Below are 15529 nucleotides of genomic sequence, written 5' to 3'. Positions count from 1 at the left end.
TCTATTTCCTTCTTTAAAACGCCTATATCTCCGAATCTGTTTCCGGTGGGGAAAACCGGTCATGCGCGATGCGCGATCCCCCCCCGTTGTAACTCGCGAGTGAAATGTTATCGTTCCAGGATGTAGCTAGGGTCATCGCGCTACCTGAGTGGATGCTTTTTTTTACGTGGATTTGCTCGTCGTGGAGTCTAGAGCTTTAAACAGCAAAGCGCAGTCAATGGGGAGAATGCTGGCACCCACGGTAAGTTGTTATGAAAAAATGCTGGCACCCAATGTGTTAACTTGGTGCTTTATTTAATTTCACCTGAAAACAATTAATAATGATAAAAACGTAGGATATTGCGTGTGTGCGTGACTGTCCGCACATGCATGCATGTTTGTGTACTATCTGTGTACCTGCATGGCATGCATGTGTCATGTGTGTTTATGTGTGAATAGCAGCAACAGCAGTGCAATAGTCCCCAGATAGAGAACAGCTTGGAAAGGTGGGACTTTCCAAGGCCACACAACACTCAGTCACTCTCAGGGTAATCTCTCAAGACAGATTCAGCAAAAAAAAGAAAAATGAATTGCAGATGGGTTCCCAGATTGGCTTTATATTCTCCTTGTCCTGTTGTTGCTACCATTCCATTCCCATTGAAAACACTCTCTCACTTCTGGGAGTCAGAGACCTTCTTGTTCATTTTCTGCACTAAGTAAAACCAGGGGGTGGGTAGAGTACTGGAATTCTGTACTCAAGTAAAAGTACAATTACTCCCATAAAAAAGGTACCGAAGTGAAGGTAAAAATTACCATTTGAGAAACCTGCTCAAAAAAGCAGAGGTGATTGTTGCATGATCTTTACCCTACACTTTGATCCCCGCAGTAACGTGGTATGGCCAAATGGCAAATAGTGAAGTGAAAAGTAGATTACAGCTCAAAAATATACTCGAGTAAAAAGTAGAAGTACAGTTTAAAAAAGTTAAAGTATTTTTTTTTTTAGTTTTTTTTACTTAACCCAAGTAAAACTATAGCAGAAAGCAAAAATGATTTCAACAGTAGTCCATTGCTCAAATACCTAAGCATTTGACTGTATTCGTCATCAGTTTTTACGTTTGGAGACTCGGAAATAAAATAGTGTTCACCCCTTAAGAAATACAGACAGCCAGTGAGCATAGTAGTCCAGGAAAACAAAACAAACACTCCAATGTAGACATCTTACCTCCAAAATAAGACCCATCCATTAGCTTCATTCCCACAATTCCTTTGGTCAGCACAGTGACCGAACCATGCTGAATGAAGAACATCTTCTTGCCAATGGTGCCCTCCCTGACGACGTAGTCTGCAGGCTGGAAGACCTCAAACCTTAGTTTGGTCAGCATGGCCGTCACAAAATTGGGGTCAGCGTTGGCAAAAAGGGGCATGGATGCCACCAGCTTACGGCAGTTGAAGTTGACAATTTCCTGATTGACAATTGGGTGAAAAATGTTAAAGGTGTCATTTATTTGTCCAAAAAAGAATCCTCAATTCTAAAGGTCCTTACACACCGGCGAATGTGGCGAATATACGCAAAATTCGGACTCGTTCCGAATAATTAAAAGACGCTTTTTCGCTTCGCTTTTCCGCTTTTTCGCGCCATGTACGCTTGCATTGACTTTATAAGGTTTTAAAAAAAAGCGTATTATTCGCACGAAAAAATCGCCCCGGTGTGTAAGGACCTTTAAGAGTAATTTTGACTCTTGGTAATATGTGTGTCAAAATAACATAACAAGGCAGTGTGTGTGTGTGTGTGTGTGTGTGTGTGTGTGTGTGTGTGTGTGTGTGTGTGTGTGTGTGTGTGTGTGTGTGTGTTTGTGAAAGTTTATCTCTATTATGTGTGTGTTGGGCAGGTGGGTGTACATTTGTGCCTGTGTGTGTGTGTTTTTGCATTGTTACCTCTCGCAGTGGCTCATTAAGCTCCTCCAATATACTCTCCTCATCAAACATCTTGCCCTGGTACCGGTGTTCATAGTAATCATGGATTTTCTGTCGGAAGTCAGCCGGCAATTTGTGGAAGGACATGTACTGCTCCACTTGTTTATACTGGGAGATGGAAGGGGGTGGGGACCACATAAGAGAAGAATTTTTAATCATGTGAAAAATAAATTTGAGCTCTTTCTTTGATCATCATCAGAGGTGTGTTATTATCCTGCCGCAGCAATACGTGGCAGGGTATTGTAATCAGTCTGCCATAATCAGCCATGCATAGATGATTAACCCATTGTTGATGTGAATTCTACAAATGTCTTCTAAATCCCAACAGTATTCTGAAAAAGGTATGTTTCTATGTCAGTGGTGCTCAAACTTTTTCATGTCAAGGACCCCAAAATGATGTATTTGGCCGCCGACCCCCATCTCAAAATATTTTGTTCCAGGGACCCCCAAAAGCAAAGATTTGAGTTAAAAATGTTCGCTTTAAAACACTATATATTCAAAGATTTGCACACATTTTTCACGATTTTTCAAAATTAGCACATCTACAAGCTCGTAGCGCTGCGCTCGGTAACGTGCTATGAGCTTGTATATCTGCTATTTTTGAATAGCCAAAGTGTAAAATAATGATTTTTTAGCTCAAATCAAAAAATGACACAGATGCGTTCCAGGTCTTAATGGGTTAAATGTTGGCTCAAAAAGTGAGAATGGATGGTCGGATTTTCATGAAACTTGGTGGGAATCTGTAAGGCCTACAGATTCCCACTTTGGGACAGCCATCTCTTTGGGCTGTCCCAAAGAGATGCTTAGCTTTTGGGTCGAATAAACTCAAAAGGTAAAGGTCACTGTGAAGTTGGTCAAACGGCCAAGGTTCCAAAAAGTTGACAAAAGTCCAGAATGTAGTTTGGGTATATCTATTTCCCCCAAAAACCAACACCAATATTCCTGTGCAGTATTTACAGTGCAGGCCTAGGTAAATATCATACTTTAACCAAATATGAATAAAAGAATAAAGACATAAAAATGAAGTACAAACCAACTCAGGTGGTGCTATACCTTCTAACTAAGGCCCTGCAGCCCCTCTCCCCTGGCTGTTGTCTGTTGCCAGCCCAACACAAACTAAACTTGGCATATCCCAACCTGCACTTTATACCAGGTGGATCTTACCAAAACAAGCTACACCATGGCCTGTGAGTTACTTACACAATTGCATAAAGGAATTTACCAACAATTCAAATACATTTCCCAGGCACCAATTCATTCACAAAATTACTACTCTTAAACATGGTCAAAACCCTGCCTCCTCTACTACAGTACTTGGCACCCCCCAATCTAACAGGATTGCCAGCACTGCAGAGGAGAGACAGACAGGTGACAAACAATCAGTCATTTAACACAGTTTACAATAAATAGAAAAACTTCAAACCCATGAATAATGTAGTCTGTGTGATATGTATCGATGCACAGATGGTGTTAAGGAAACATACAACACAGAACCCTAAGACACTTCCAAGCCGGCTTGATGTTAACTAGAAGCAGTTGCATAGTTTGTGTGCCTGCAATGTCACTGTTATTGTTTATAGGGCCCCGTGACAGCAGGGACGTGCAGAAGGATTTGGAGAGGCAGGGGCTGGAATTTCAAAAGGGCACTTTTTGGATTTTGTTTCACGGACAATTATCATACTTTTAGGCCCAAAAACCCGAAAAGGTATCACTGCGTGCTTAATCGACTCAAAGTCACGCACCCAACAAGCTTTGAACTGAGCAGATTGGACATTCCATTCCAGAGATAATGGCCAAAACATCTTGAAAACGGCCACTTTCGCCGATTTTCGATCGCCGATTTTTGGCCATTGTCGCCCGTTTTTCTTTAATAACTCGGGCTAGGAAGGTCGTACGGCGACAAACTAGATACCTGAGAAAAGTTCACTTTGAGCTGCATCCAACACATCCACTGGCATTTCCGTCAGCCTTACCGTTAGGCCGCTAGGGGCAGTTGAAATGTTCGTCCTTTTTTTTTCCCAGTCTGGAGGGCACTTTTTTTTAGCAACGGGTAAAAGGGCAGGGGCTCAAGCCCCCTTTCATGTCTATGTGTGCACGTGCATGCGTGACAGTTACAATCCATGTCAGAACCTTCGCTAAAACATCCAGGACAACGCTCCACACGTCCCAGACTCTTCTCCCTTCTGGCTCCCAAACTATGGAATGAACTCCCCATTGCAAGACTTTGCAGACTCACTCCCGATCTTCTGCCGTAATCTGAAGACCCACGTCTTCAGACTCCATCTCAGCCAGTAGCACTTGCCCTAGCCTTGACCTTGCAGGATTCTGCAAGGGCTAAAATGTAACTTAGATAACATGTTATGTAGACAGATGCCAGGTCATTGTTGACCTGGCGTCCTATAGTGTGTATAGTTTCAATGTAGGCTGATGATAGGTTCTTGGTTTACTTATGTATTAGTTTATTATTAGATTACTATTTTTATGCATTTGATGTATTATGTGTATTATGATGTATCATGATGTTTTATCTTGTGTCCTTGCTTACTGTAAATCGCTCTGGATTAAGAGCGTCTGCTAAATACCTAAACTGTAAACTGTAAGGTCAAAGTCGAGATAAGATGGGTGGATTTTCGTGAAACTTGGTGGGAATAATCAGAAGGTCACAATTCAGAGATGCAGAACAAGTAGATATTGGTGTGGGCAAGGTTTTAATTATGTGATATTAATGCTCTGCAGGGAGTGCATACATTCAGGTCCACGTTCAAACAATCTAACCATCTCAGAGAGATATGCTCCCAGACAGACCATCCCATAGTGCCTCGTACAGTAAAAACAACTTGTTCTGTCCTGAAGATCTGACATTAGACCGCAGACTAACTGGATCTCTGGAGACCCTTAAAGAGAGTGAGACATCTTTGTCCTCCATCCACTCTGACACAATATAAATAAGTCACAAGAGCATCTCTTATTTATATTGGGTCAGAGTGGAAGGGAATTGTGATGAAGTTGTTGAGATACAGCGACATCTCTCCTAAAGCCCAGGAGGATTCTCCTAATGCTCTGCAGCAGTGGTGTAAAGTAACCAAGTACATTACTCAAATACTGTACTTAAGTAAAATGTTGAGGTATTTGTACTTTACTTGAGTATTTACAACTATTTACAACTTCTACTCCACTCAGAGGCAAATCCACTACAATTATATGACATTTTTTAAACTGGACTTTTACTTGTAACAGAGTAAATCTACATTGCAGTATTGATACTTTTACTCAAGTAAAACATGTGAGTACTTCTCACTGCTCTGCAAGTATTTCACTCATAGACAGACAAACAGACTGACAGACAGACCCGCACGAACGCACTCACACTCAGTGGTGGAAGAAGTACTCTTATTTTTTTACATAAGTAAAAGTATCAATACCATAATGTAGAAATACTCTGTTACAAGTAAAAGTCTGGTAGTCAAAATTGACTTGAGTAAAAGTACATAAGTATTGCCATCAAAATATACTTAAAGTACCAAAAGCAAGTACTCATTATGCGTTCAAAATGTATACAAATGTAAAGAAAATGGCAGATCTACAAGCTCACAACAGGTTGCAAATCGACGCGTTGTGAGCTTGTAGATCGGCTATTTTCAAATAGCCACGGTATAGGGATGAAGTGGTTAATGCTTGTTTTGTAATAATAATCAAAATCTACAAAGTAACTAGTTACTAAAGTTTTCAAATAATTGTAGTGGAGTAAAAGTAAAAGCATTCAATATTGGAAATACTCCAGTAAAGTAAAAGTACCTCCAAATTGTACTTAAGTACGATACTTGAGTACATGTCCTTAGTTACTTTCCACCACAGCTAACACTCACATTCACACTTGCATCCTTTTTTTCTTTCCTCTCCTGGGCCATTGTTTCTCCCGGGTTACTGAGACATGAAACGATCCAATCCACTGGACAATAAATGATCATGACTGCATACATACGAATGAATGAACTGTGGAAATCGTGGAGCAACACCTCGGCTGTGGTTTCCTAGTGTGAGGTTCAAGTGTGTGTGTGTGTGTGTGTGTGTGTGTGTGTGTGTGTGTGTGTGTGTGTGTGTGTGTGTGTGTGTGTGTGTGTGTGTGTGTGTGTGTGTGTGTGTGTGTGTGTGTGTGTGTGTGTGTGTGTGTCAAAGCCAGAAAAGGGCCTCTCTCTCTCTCTCTCTGTTAAGCAGTGAGTCATCATTCTATGGAAGGCTGGTGAACGGCTGTGCTTCAGCCTTCATACAGTATAGGGGGTTGAAGGGAGATCCTCTCCAGGGCCATACTCCCTCAACGATACCACATACAATATAACAACAAATATCACTGCCTTTATTATGCTGCACTTTCATAAATGGTTGCTTATCGTCAAATGACCCTAGAAGATAAGTTGTGTACAGTAAATGCATCCATGTGTGCTTGTATGGCAACAACATTTTATTTTTAATTGACTGAACTATGACAAGCAAAGTACAAAGAACAGCCATGACGCAAGGTTGAGCAATGCTGACACTGAACAGCAGCTCAAGTGTTGGATGTCTATTCATAATATTTACAATGTGATCTAATACTTGTAGTGAACCTGTGGTTTTCAGGGGGTTTGTTCCAGATATATAGAGCATAGAAGCTGAACGTTGCTTCTCCACATTTAGTTGTGATTTTGACAACATAAAGCAGACCTTTCCCAGATGACCTGAGATGTCTGGATGTTTCATGATATAGCACAAGATAAGAATGTATTTTGGCCGTAAACCATTCAATGCTTTATAAACCAACATTCTGAAATTCATTATTTGACATGGGGAGCCAGTGTAAAGATCTAAGAACTGGAGTGATATGATCCACCTTCTTGGTATTCGTAAGGACATGAGAAGTTGTGTTCTGAAGACCTGCTGTCTCAAGTAATCAAGTCTACTGAAGAAGTCGACATCTGTCTACATTTTGTATAAATTGTGGGCCCAAACCCGGCCCAAACCTGTCGGGTCCCATGCAGTCGCGTAACGAGGCAACAGTATGCCCCGACGCGAGGCGGTCACAACGGGCCCTCATGAACGCGCATGCACGCGCGCACAGCGTGCGTGCATTAGTGGTTTCTGATACTTTTTTCGCGGGTTTGTGACGGATTTCGGGTACATAAACAACGGTTTTGTAACAATGTTAAGGGGCACACCCAGGTTTATTTTTTTTAAAATATATAATTCATTTAATTTTTTTTTGGGTGGGGAGGTGCCCCTAACGTCATGGGCCCCAACGCAACCGTGTTGTCTGCGTGACGGTAGTGACGCCCCTGGTCCCATGGGGCTCGGGTTGAAATTGAGAACTCTACAACACAATTCCTGCTTTTTGACATGACTTCAACCACGTAGCAGCAGTGTGGATTTTGACAGCAAATTTTGATTTAGTTTTAGTTATAGTCTTTTGAATAACGTTCCATTTAGTTTTAGTCATATTTTAGTCATCTGAAATGTTTTAGATTTTGTCTAGTTTTAGGGGACTAAATATCCTAAGATTTTAGTCGACTAAATCTACAGTTGATTTAGTCGACTATAATGTATTTTGGCGGTGCCTTGATGGCGTCGTAATGCCTGATTTTACTGTACACTTGTTTGCATGCTGAAAATAGCCGATCTACAAGCTCACAACGCGCGTTGCGCGCGTTGTGAGCTTGTAGATCGGCTATTTTAGCTTGTAGATCTGCTATTTTCAGAGCGCAACACCCGAGCGCAACCAAACTACTGGATCTCTTCTCCACTAGTCCCTCACTAACACTTTAGTCTAGTTTTTATTTGTTGATGAAATTGTCAATATATTTAGTCTTAGTTTAAGTCATCATAGCTTAGTTTTTATTTAGTTTCCGTCAGTGAAAAAAGGTAGTCGACGAACATTTTTCGTCATAGTTTTAGTCGACGAAATCAACACTGCGTAGCAGTCAGATGTGAAGAGATGATGGACAGTGGGATTCCTCCATAGTCTATTCTTTAATCATTCAGAGTGCTGTTATCTCCTTGTATGTCATCTGCTTCATGCAACACACATGATTTATATGGTGATACCATGATTGGAAGGACTGTCCAGGAAATTAAATTGTGTCATAATGCAAGGTGACATATGGGCAGTTTGAAGAAATGAGTCCCCCCACCCCCCCTCCGTGTATACTTGTGTGAACTGTACGTGTCTCTACACTAATCCGCACTGAATACTAGGATGGAAAATTAACTTTACTAGTCCATACCCGTGGGGGGATATGCGCACATGATCTGGCAACCCGGGAGCCAGCAAACACAAAAACGCTAATAAACAGCTGACATTTGGTGAAATCGAAACGGGCTTCGCTGTTCCGTGCACATGGTAATGGTGAATGGCTGTGTGCAAATTCAGATCAATTGCTCCAGCCACTGAGGAGAACCAGGAAGAACAGTTTTGGTCTCAACACGCACTACAAACAAACAGACAGAGGTTTCTCAAATTATAGGAGGATGACTTGACGTACATGCATGCAGAGTGTTTTGGGGGGTTATTCCAGCATTTTATCCTATAAAGAAAAAGTTACCTTTAATGTATTCTCTTTTCTATGACAGAATCTTTAACCTTAATTGTCTACTTCATTCACTTTAGTTCTCTCCTTTCAGCTCTTGCAAATCTCTCCCAGACCCCCACTGTCTCATCTTCTTCTTTTCCCCATTCTTATTGGTTTAATGATGAGTGGCTTTGAGCCAAGTAAACCCTCAGTGGCCATATTGCTCTCATCAAAATGCAACAGTGGCAGTATATTTCTAGTGCTGTTGGTGTGTAGATTATGTAAAGCAAGATGCAGGGTTCCTTATTACTGTATGTTATATGCATTACAGCACAACCACTTAACTGTGACCTCATCTCCAACGTCAAATGGATAGAGATATGGAGATGGTGGAACACAACACATCCCTTTAATTAGCTCCATACAGTCCTTCCTACATAAGCCGATTTTAATCATAATCTTCTTAATTAATTGCATTGATTCATGGCTCTACCGTGGTAACATCCTACAGAGACAGAAACATCTTTATCCTAATAGAATAGAATAAACAGCAGGTTGCCACTTACACCCACCGATTTAATTACCGGCAAACCAGATCCACATCAGACAACACCATTTATAGACTACAGCTCCACGTCCAACACCAACATCTCTGTCCCCCTGACCCTCTACACCAGTGGTTCTCAAACTTTTTCATGTCAAGGACCCCCAAATTGACACTTATTAGCCCACGGACCCCCATTTGAAAAGATATGCCAAAGCCCCCCATCAGAGAAGATTTTTACGGCTCTAGCAGTGATTTTCAAACACTTTCATTTCAATGACCCCCATCAATTTGACATGCATTAGGCTACGGACCCCTATTTAATGGCAATGACCCCAATTTATTTTGTAAAATCAATGTTAATTTAACTCTGAGAGTGTACAATGGTTACATTTGTACACTCTCAGTGTCTAAACCAACCAGTGGTATAGAGGCAGTACTACACAGTTGAAAAGATAAAAGCCAGCAGTGGTCGTCCTCACTGCAGTGTGACAGTGAACAGGGACTTGAAGTCGGTTCTCGAGATACGTGAACTACAGACGCACGTAAGCATGCATGCAGAGACGGACGGACGGACGGACAGAGATTTTGTGCATTTATAGTAGGATTATTATTATTATTATCATTGCTACAATGTCTGAACCACAACAAAATAATATTACTCTCATGTACTCGTACACAAGATAGTAACAATAAAGAAGCCTTGAACCTATAGAATAGAATGTGGGGTGGGGAGGGGAGGGGAGGGCTGTGGGGGATCCTCACAGGCCACCTGTTTTTATACATTCAATGAATGACTCCGTCCCATCAAACAAAAAGGCAAAGGAAAGAGGACCACCCACATCCAAACCTTACAAATTCTTCACTGTTTGCAGTGCGTCAATAACAAAGAAGACAGTGATGTAGTGGTGACGGGTGGATCCACCTCATTAAGTCAAGCAGGGGGATAAAAGAGTAACATTCACTTTGCAACAATCTCAATTAAACTGAGAAGTCTCTCTCCATTCTCTCTTTCTCTCTCTCTAGGAAGGTGCTGAATTTCATTGACTTTTCCATTTTGCTCTGTAGTGACCGTGTCATTTAAGTCAATGAGCTCAGATGCCCTCATATTCACCTCAGTCAAACAGCTGTGAACTCTGAAGATGAATGTGTGAGCAAGTAAATCCAGTAGGAAGGGAGAATTTATGCTAACAGTAGAGAGATTGCAACGGCAAGGAGAGGAAATCACTAAAACGTTGTACTTTCCTCGTCTCACCTGCACGTGAGACCGTTTGCCTAAGGCCTATGTTCTATATCTGTTACTGTTCTATTGCTGTACCTTATCATCATCTGCACTGCTGTTTATTTGTCTTTAAGCTCATGTACAAACCTGTTACCTTATATGACATACAGTATGTACTGGATATTTGTATATTATTTTATTAATTTATACATTCTTTCTCCCTATTCATATTAGGAACACATTTGATTATCGTACCTGCTTGTTTTCCTTGCTATTCTTCTATCTCTATTCTTCCCTTTCCTGAAAACGACTGATGACACTTGTATGAAAACATACTTTCACCTGTAAACCTGTGATGCGACAATAAAGCTGCTAAAAATTCTGATTTTATATTTTGGAGTGCGTTAATTCCCTTTCTGTTTAGTATAGAGCAGTGGTTCTCCAACTTTTTCATTTCGAGGACCCCCAGTTTGGTATGCATTAGGCCACAGACCCCCATTAACTCTGAGAGTGTACAAATGGAACCAAATGGACCCGTAAGGGTCCATTTGGTTCCATTTGTACACTCTCAAGAGTTAAAGACCGCTATGGGTCCATTTGGTTCCTTCCTAACTATCAATCATTTAGCTGGGGAACCCCCCCCCCCCCATGGACCACACTTTTAGAACCAGTGGTATAGAGGCAGTACTAAACAGTTGAAAAGATAAAAGCCAGCAGTGGTCGTCCTCACTGCAGTGTGACAGTGAACAGGGACATGGGTGGCAGTGAACGTCATCTCCACTGTCACTGCATAGACTCATACTCAATCACTGCTAGCTAGGGCTCTGGTCTGACAGCGCATTACATTAACACGCATGCACACACACACACACACGCACACGCACACACACACACACACACACACACACACACACACACACACACACACACACGATCATGCCCCATTTCATCCAACGCTTTTTAATGGGATACATGATGACAAACTCCCCCATGGCAGCACTCGTGTACAGTATAATATGTATACATAAACAGCACGGCACACTGATCCCTGTAATGTACATTCTAAACCCAGAGTGAACATGATTGCAGCACATAGCCACAGAGTAAAAAAATGCCATTCATCCATTAGTTCAAAGAGGTGCAACGCACACCAAACCTTTTGAGGTGCCGGCTGCGGGTGGAGAACCGAGAGAGGATCAAAGCAGCCGCACACTCATAGCTTCAGTCCCAAATATTTTATTAACGGAAGAAAGAGAATAAAAACGAGAATGTGACTGAAAGGTCACCTGTATACTTCTAATCTCCCAGTCATTGTCATCTGTAATACCCTGAGGAAGGCAGAGTGCCTGCCAAAACGTTGGCTCCTTTGTTTTTACTCTCACTAGTCCTCTAATAAAGTAAGACTTTGGCACTGAAGCTATGAGCGTGCAGCTGCTTTGATCTTCTCTCAATTTATCCATTTGTAACACTGAGAGTGTACAAATGTAACCAAATGGACCTGTAAGGCAGTGGTTCTCAACCTTTTTTGGCCGCGACCCCCCAAAATAATCATATTTCAACTGAGAGAGTTGAGGCATAAAATTTAGTCTGACTGGGTTCCACAGATAAATATTTTGAAAATAGCAGATCTACAAGCTCACTGCCTCTTTCTTATATTATTTGACAATTTGGCCAATGTTTGACAATTTTTTATAGTATAGTTTGTTGATTACTTTTGATGCAGTGGTCTTTTTTCTTTTCCTTCTTTTTCAGGTATTAAGCTCATATGCCGGGGGGCACCCCTGGCACAGTCGCTAGCGCTGGCGCCTCACAGCTAGAAGGTCCTGGGTTCGATTCCCGCCGGGGACGCTGTGGGTGCTGGGGGCGTGTCCTATCCTCCGCGTCATGGGGTTGGCGAAAGGGCCTTTATGTGTGGAGTTTGCATGTTCTCCCCGCGTGTCCCCTAGGGTAGGTACCCCTCACAAAAACATGCAGTAATCCTGGTCTCTATACTGCCTCCCCCTGGTCAGCCGGGGCGCCTGATGGAGGGGAAAGGAACTGTTTGGAAATAACGTGTTCCTTCCACGCGCTACGTCCTACCGCGGAAACCCCCCCCAGTCAGGTGATAAGAAGCGGCTTGCAAGATCCTCATGCATTGAAGGAAGCATGGGCTCAGTTCTGGGCTCTCCCCAGGCTGGCAGAGGAAGAGTAGCACCCAGGATTACATAGGTAATTGGCACTGGGTGGTGGAGGGGGAAGGTCCTTAAATTGTCATATCACTGTCATCTGGGGACCCCCCAAAAATCATGTGGGGAACCCCCTGGGTGTTCCCGACCCACAAGTTGAGAACCACTGCTGTAAGGGACCATTTTACCGCGTACAGAGGCTGCGGTGAGACCCCCCCTGCAGTGTTTATATAATTTATAAAACTAACAGATTCGGTACATTGCTGAACTCCAATCTGTTCCTCACAGCCTGTGGACTTAGGCGAGGCAGAGTGGAGGCAGCCATGGGGCTTTTTATGGGATATAAGTTGCTGCTCGGTGCCGTACACGCATGATGCATGGCTGTCAGTGTAAGCTGCCACTGTGGGAGAGGGGCAAATTGAATTGGCCCTATTAATGGGCCATGTCACTGAGTGTCAGGGCTCAGGATGTGACTTATATCTGCGTGTGTCGTGTGTGTGTGTGTGTGTGTGTGTGTGTGTGTGTGTGTGTGTGTGTGTGTGTGTGTGTGTGGCGACCTGACTGGATAAGTCCCAAGTTGACATTAGCAGTGTTCTTTTATCTCACGGAGTAAAGGCAGCACATAGAAACACACATCATGCCTGTAAGTGAGCACCTGCGCGCACACACATACACACACGCCACGCCAAAATGTTTGCTCTCTCTCTCAAGCACGAGCGCACACACGCACGCACGCACACACACACACACACACACACACACACACACACACACACACACACACACACACACACACACACACACACACACACACACACACACACACACACACACACACACACACACACACACACACACACACACACACACACACACACACACACGCGCGCGCGCGCGCAAGCAAGTGCATGCACACAGTGAACATTGTGTGTCCATTGAAGTGGACTCAAGGAGAGAGAAAATGTGTGCATGTAAATCACACACATGGACAAACGTACTTGGAAACTAGCCTACAATCATTTATAACAATTCAGTGATGCAAATATATTCCTCACAACGCTTTATACGAAATGGTTGAGCTACTTAAACTTACTTAATATCAACTCAATATTTTAATTGATATAATGAAGCCACCATATTTGCATGGCCATTTTCTTATATTAAAATCATATTGGTCTTGAGTGTGACTTTTGTGGAGGCTAGGGTTTATTTGCAGCACTGTTCCCCTTCTAAATCTGTCAGCCCACACTAGCTGTGTTTACATAATGACTCATGTGAAGACGTGGAAGATGTTTCATCCTGAAATTATTGTCTGGGTTAGAAGTCAGGCTCATGCTCACGACTACACCCTCTTTAAAGACACAACGTGTACTAATAACTAGGGGAAAGACAGAGCCTCTCTGTCGTGATATGTTTTTATCTCTTGTCCTTATTTCTTGTTGCAAACTTTTACATCGAAGGCATGGCAAGCAGCTTGCATTTACCGTTTCTAACTATTGTGCACTATTAATACAGCACCCTGGAAGCAGTTAGAGCAGTGGTTCTCCACCAGTGGTCCAGGGACCACCAGTGGTCCTTGAGGGGGTTCCAGGTGGTCCCCAGCTAAATGATGGAGAGTTGGTAACCAAATGGACCCTTATAGATCTTTAACTCTTGAGAGCGTAAAATGAAACCAAATGGACATTTGGTTTCATTTTACGCTCTCAAGAGTTAAATTATTGTTAAACATCAGTTATTACTTCATCAAATTATTGTTATTTTGATCAACGTTTGCCTGTTATCTCTCCTATGGTACCAACATCAATACAGCATGGAATTGTGGACAAAATCTTATCCAACCATAACTAAATATTCTAAGTCTTGGAACTGAGAGGCAAAATGTCATCAAATGGTGGTCCGTGGCTCAAAGGCTGAATAAATAATGGACCTTCATATGAAAAGGGTTGAAAACCACTGACTTAGAGGTGTCCTGCTCAGAGGCACCTCGAGACATATAGTCTGCAGGTGATCCAGGGGGCTAGAACAGGGGACCTTCTGATTCCCAGACAGCCTCTCTAGCCACTCAGCTATCTCTTGGTGCCTCTTATATGGAAAAAGAAATTGAAATGAAATTAATCTAGTTTGTATTATTTAACCTGCAGGAACTGTTTCAGAGGTAAGGTCTTGAGGGCATAAGAGGCTGTCCAGGTTAGGGTTATAGTGAGTGGTTAATTAAGTCTACCGTGTGACGGGACAGATGAGCTCCGATGGATCAGTGTTGATCACCGACGTCCCCCTGGCGTCACGTCCCCTGTCCTCCCAGAGCTATTTACCAGTGTCACTTTAACACCCCTGAGGGAGAGGAAGCGACGGGGGGGGGGGGGGGGGGGGGGGAGAAGCAGGAGTGCAGTTACATAATGTCTAATGCTCCCTGTCCATGTGCAGGGTGTCCTCTGGCAGATGGCCTATCACCCGGCATTCGAGGACGGACGGACCTATCGACGGATCAAGGAAGGGAGGGAGAGAAGGGAGGTAGGGAAGGGTATTGTATAGGCGGAAAAGTGATGAAGGCACCTGTCACCTCAACGTGAAAGAGGAGATGACAATGGGGCCGTAAGCCACTAAGCCACTGGAGCGGCCTTGTTCGTTTTAACTGTGGCGCGCTCATGGGAGCATGTGGAATACATGAAAACACGCACGCACGCACCCACGCACACACACTATAGAACTAAACCTAACCTTAACTAATTATGTACCTAGTTAGACATGCATCTCCAGTCAACTGGTTTAATGTCCACAATTTGTCCTAAAATGTAGCCTACTGTATGTCAGGAACACACACGCACACACACACACTCACACACACACACTATACAACTAAACCTAACCTTAACTAATTTACACCCCAGTTAGACATGCATCACCAGTCAACTGGTTTAATATCCACAATTTGTCCTAGAATGTAGCCTACTGTATGTCAGGAACACACACACACACACACACACACACACACACACACACACACACACACACACACACACACACACACACACACACACACACACACACACACACACACACACACACACACACACACACACACACACACACACACACACACACATCT

The 15529-nt window shown here is 42.9% G+C and overlaps 1 protein-coding gene across 1 annotated transcript in view; it reads right to left on the bottom strand.

The window, feature by feature from the left end:
* The window catches only part of hcn2b (hyperpolarization activated cyclic nucleotide-gated potassium channel 2b), a 247604-nt gene that overhangs the window by 18736 nt on the left and 213339 nt on the right, over positions 1 to 15529 (bottom strand). Inside the window, exons 6-7 of the mRNA XM_080431574.1 lie at positions 1915 to 2061; positions 1202 to 1442 (exon numbers count right to left, since the gene is read on the bottom strand). Coding sequence (XP_080287700.1) covers positions 1202 to 1442; positions 1915 to 2061 — 388 coding nt within the window. The remainder of the gene's footprint in view (positions 1 to 1201; positions 1443 to 1914; positions 2062 to 15529) is intronic.

This window comes from Gymnoscopelus braueri (genome assembly GCF_963280865.1).
Source record: "Gymnoscopelus braueri genome assembly, chromosome: 6".
Taxonomy (NCBI): Eukaryota; Metazoa; Chordata; class Actinopteri; order Myctophiformes; family Myctophidae; genus Gymnoscopelus; species Gymnoscopelus braueri.
Note: the sequence above shows the minus strand (reverse complement) of the source record. Positions and strands in the feature narration are given on the sequence as shown.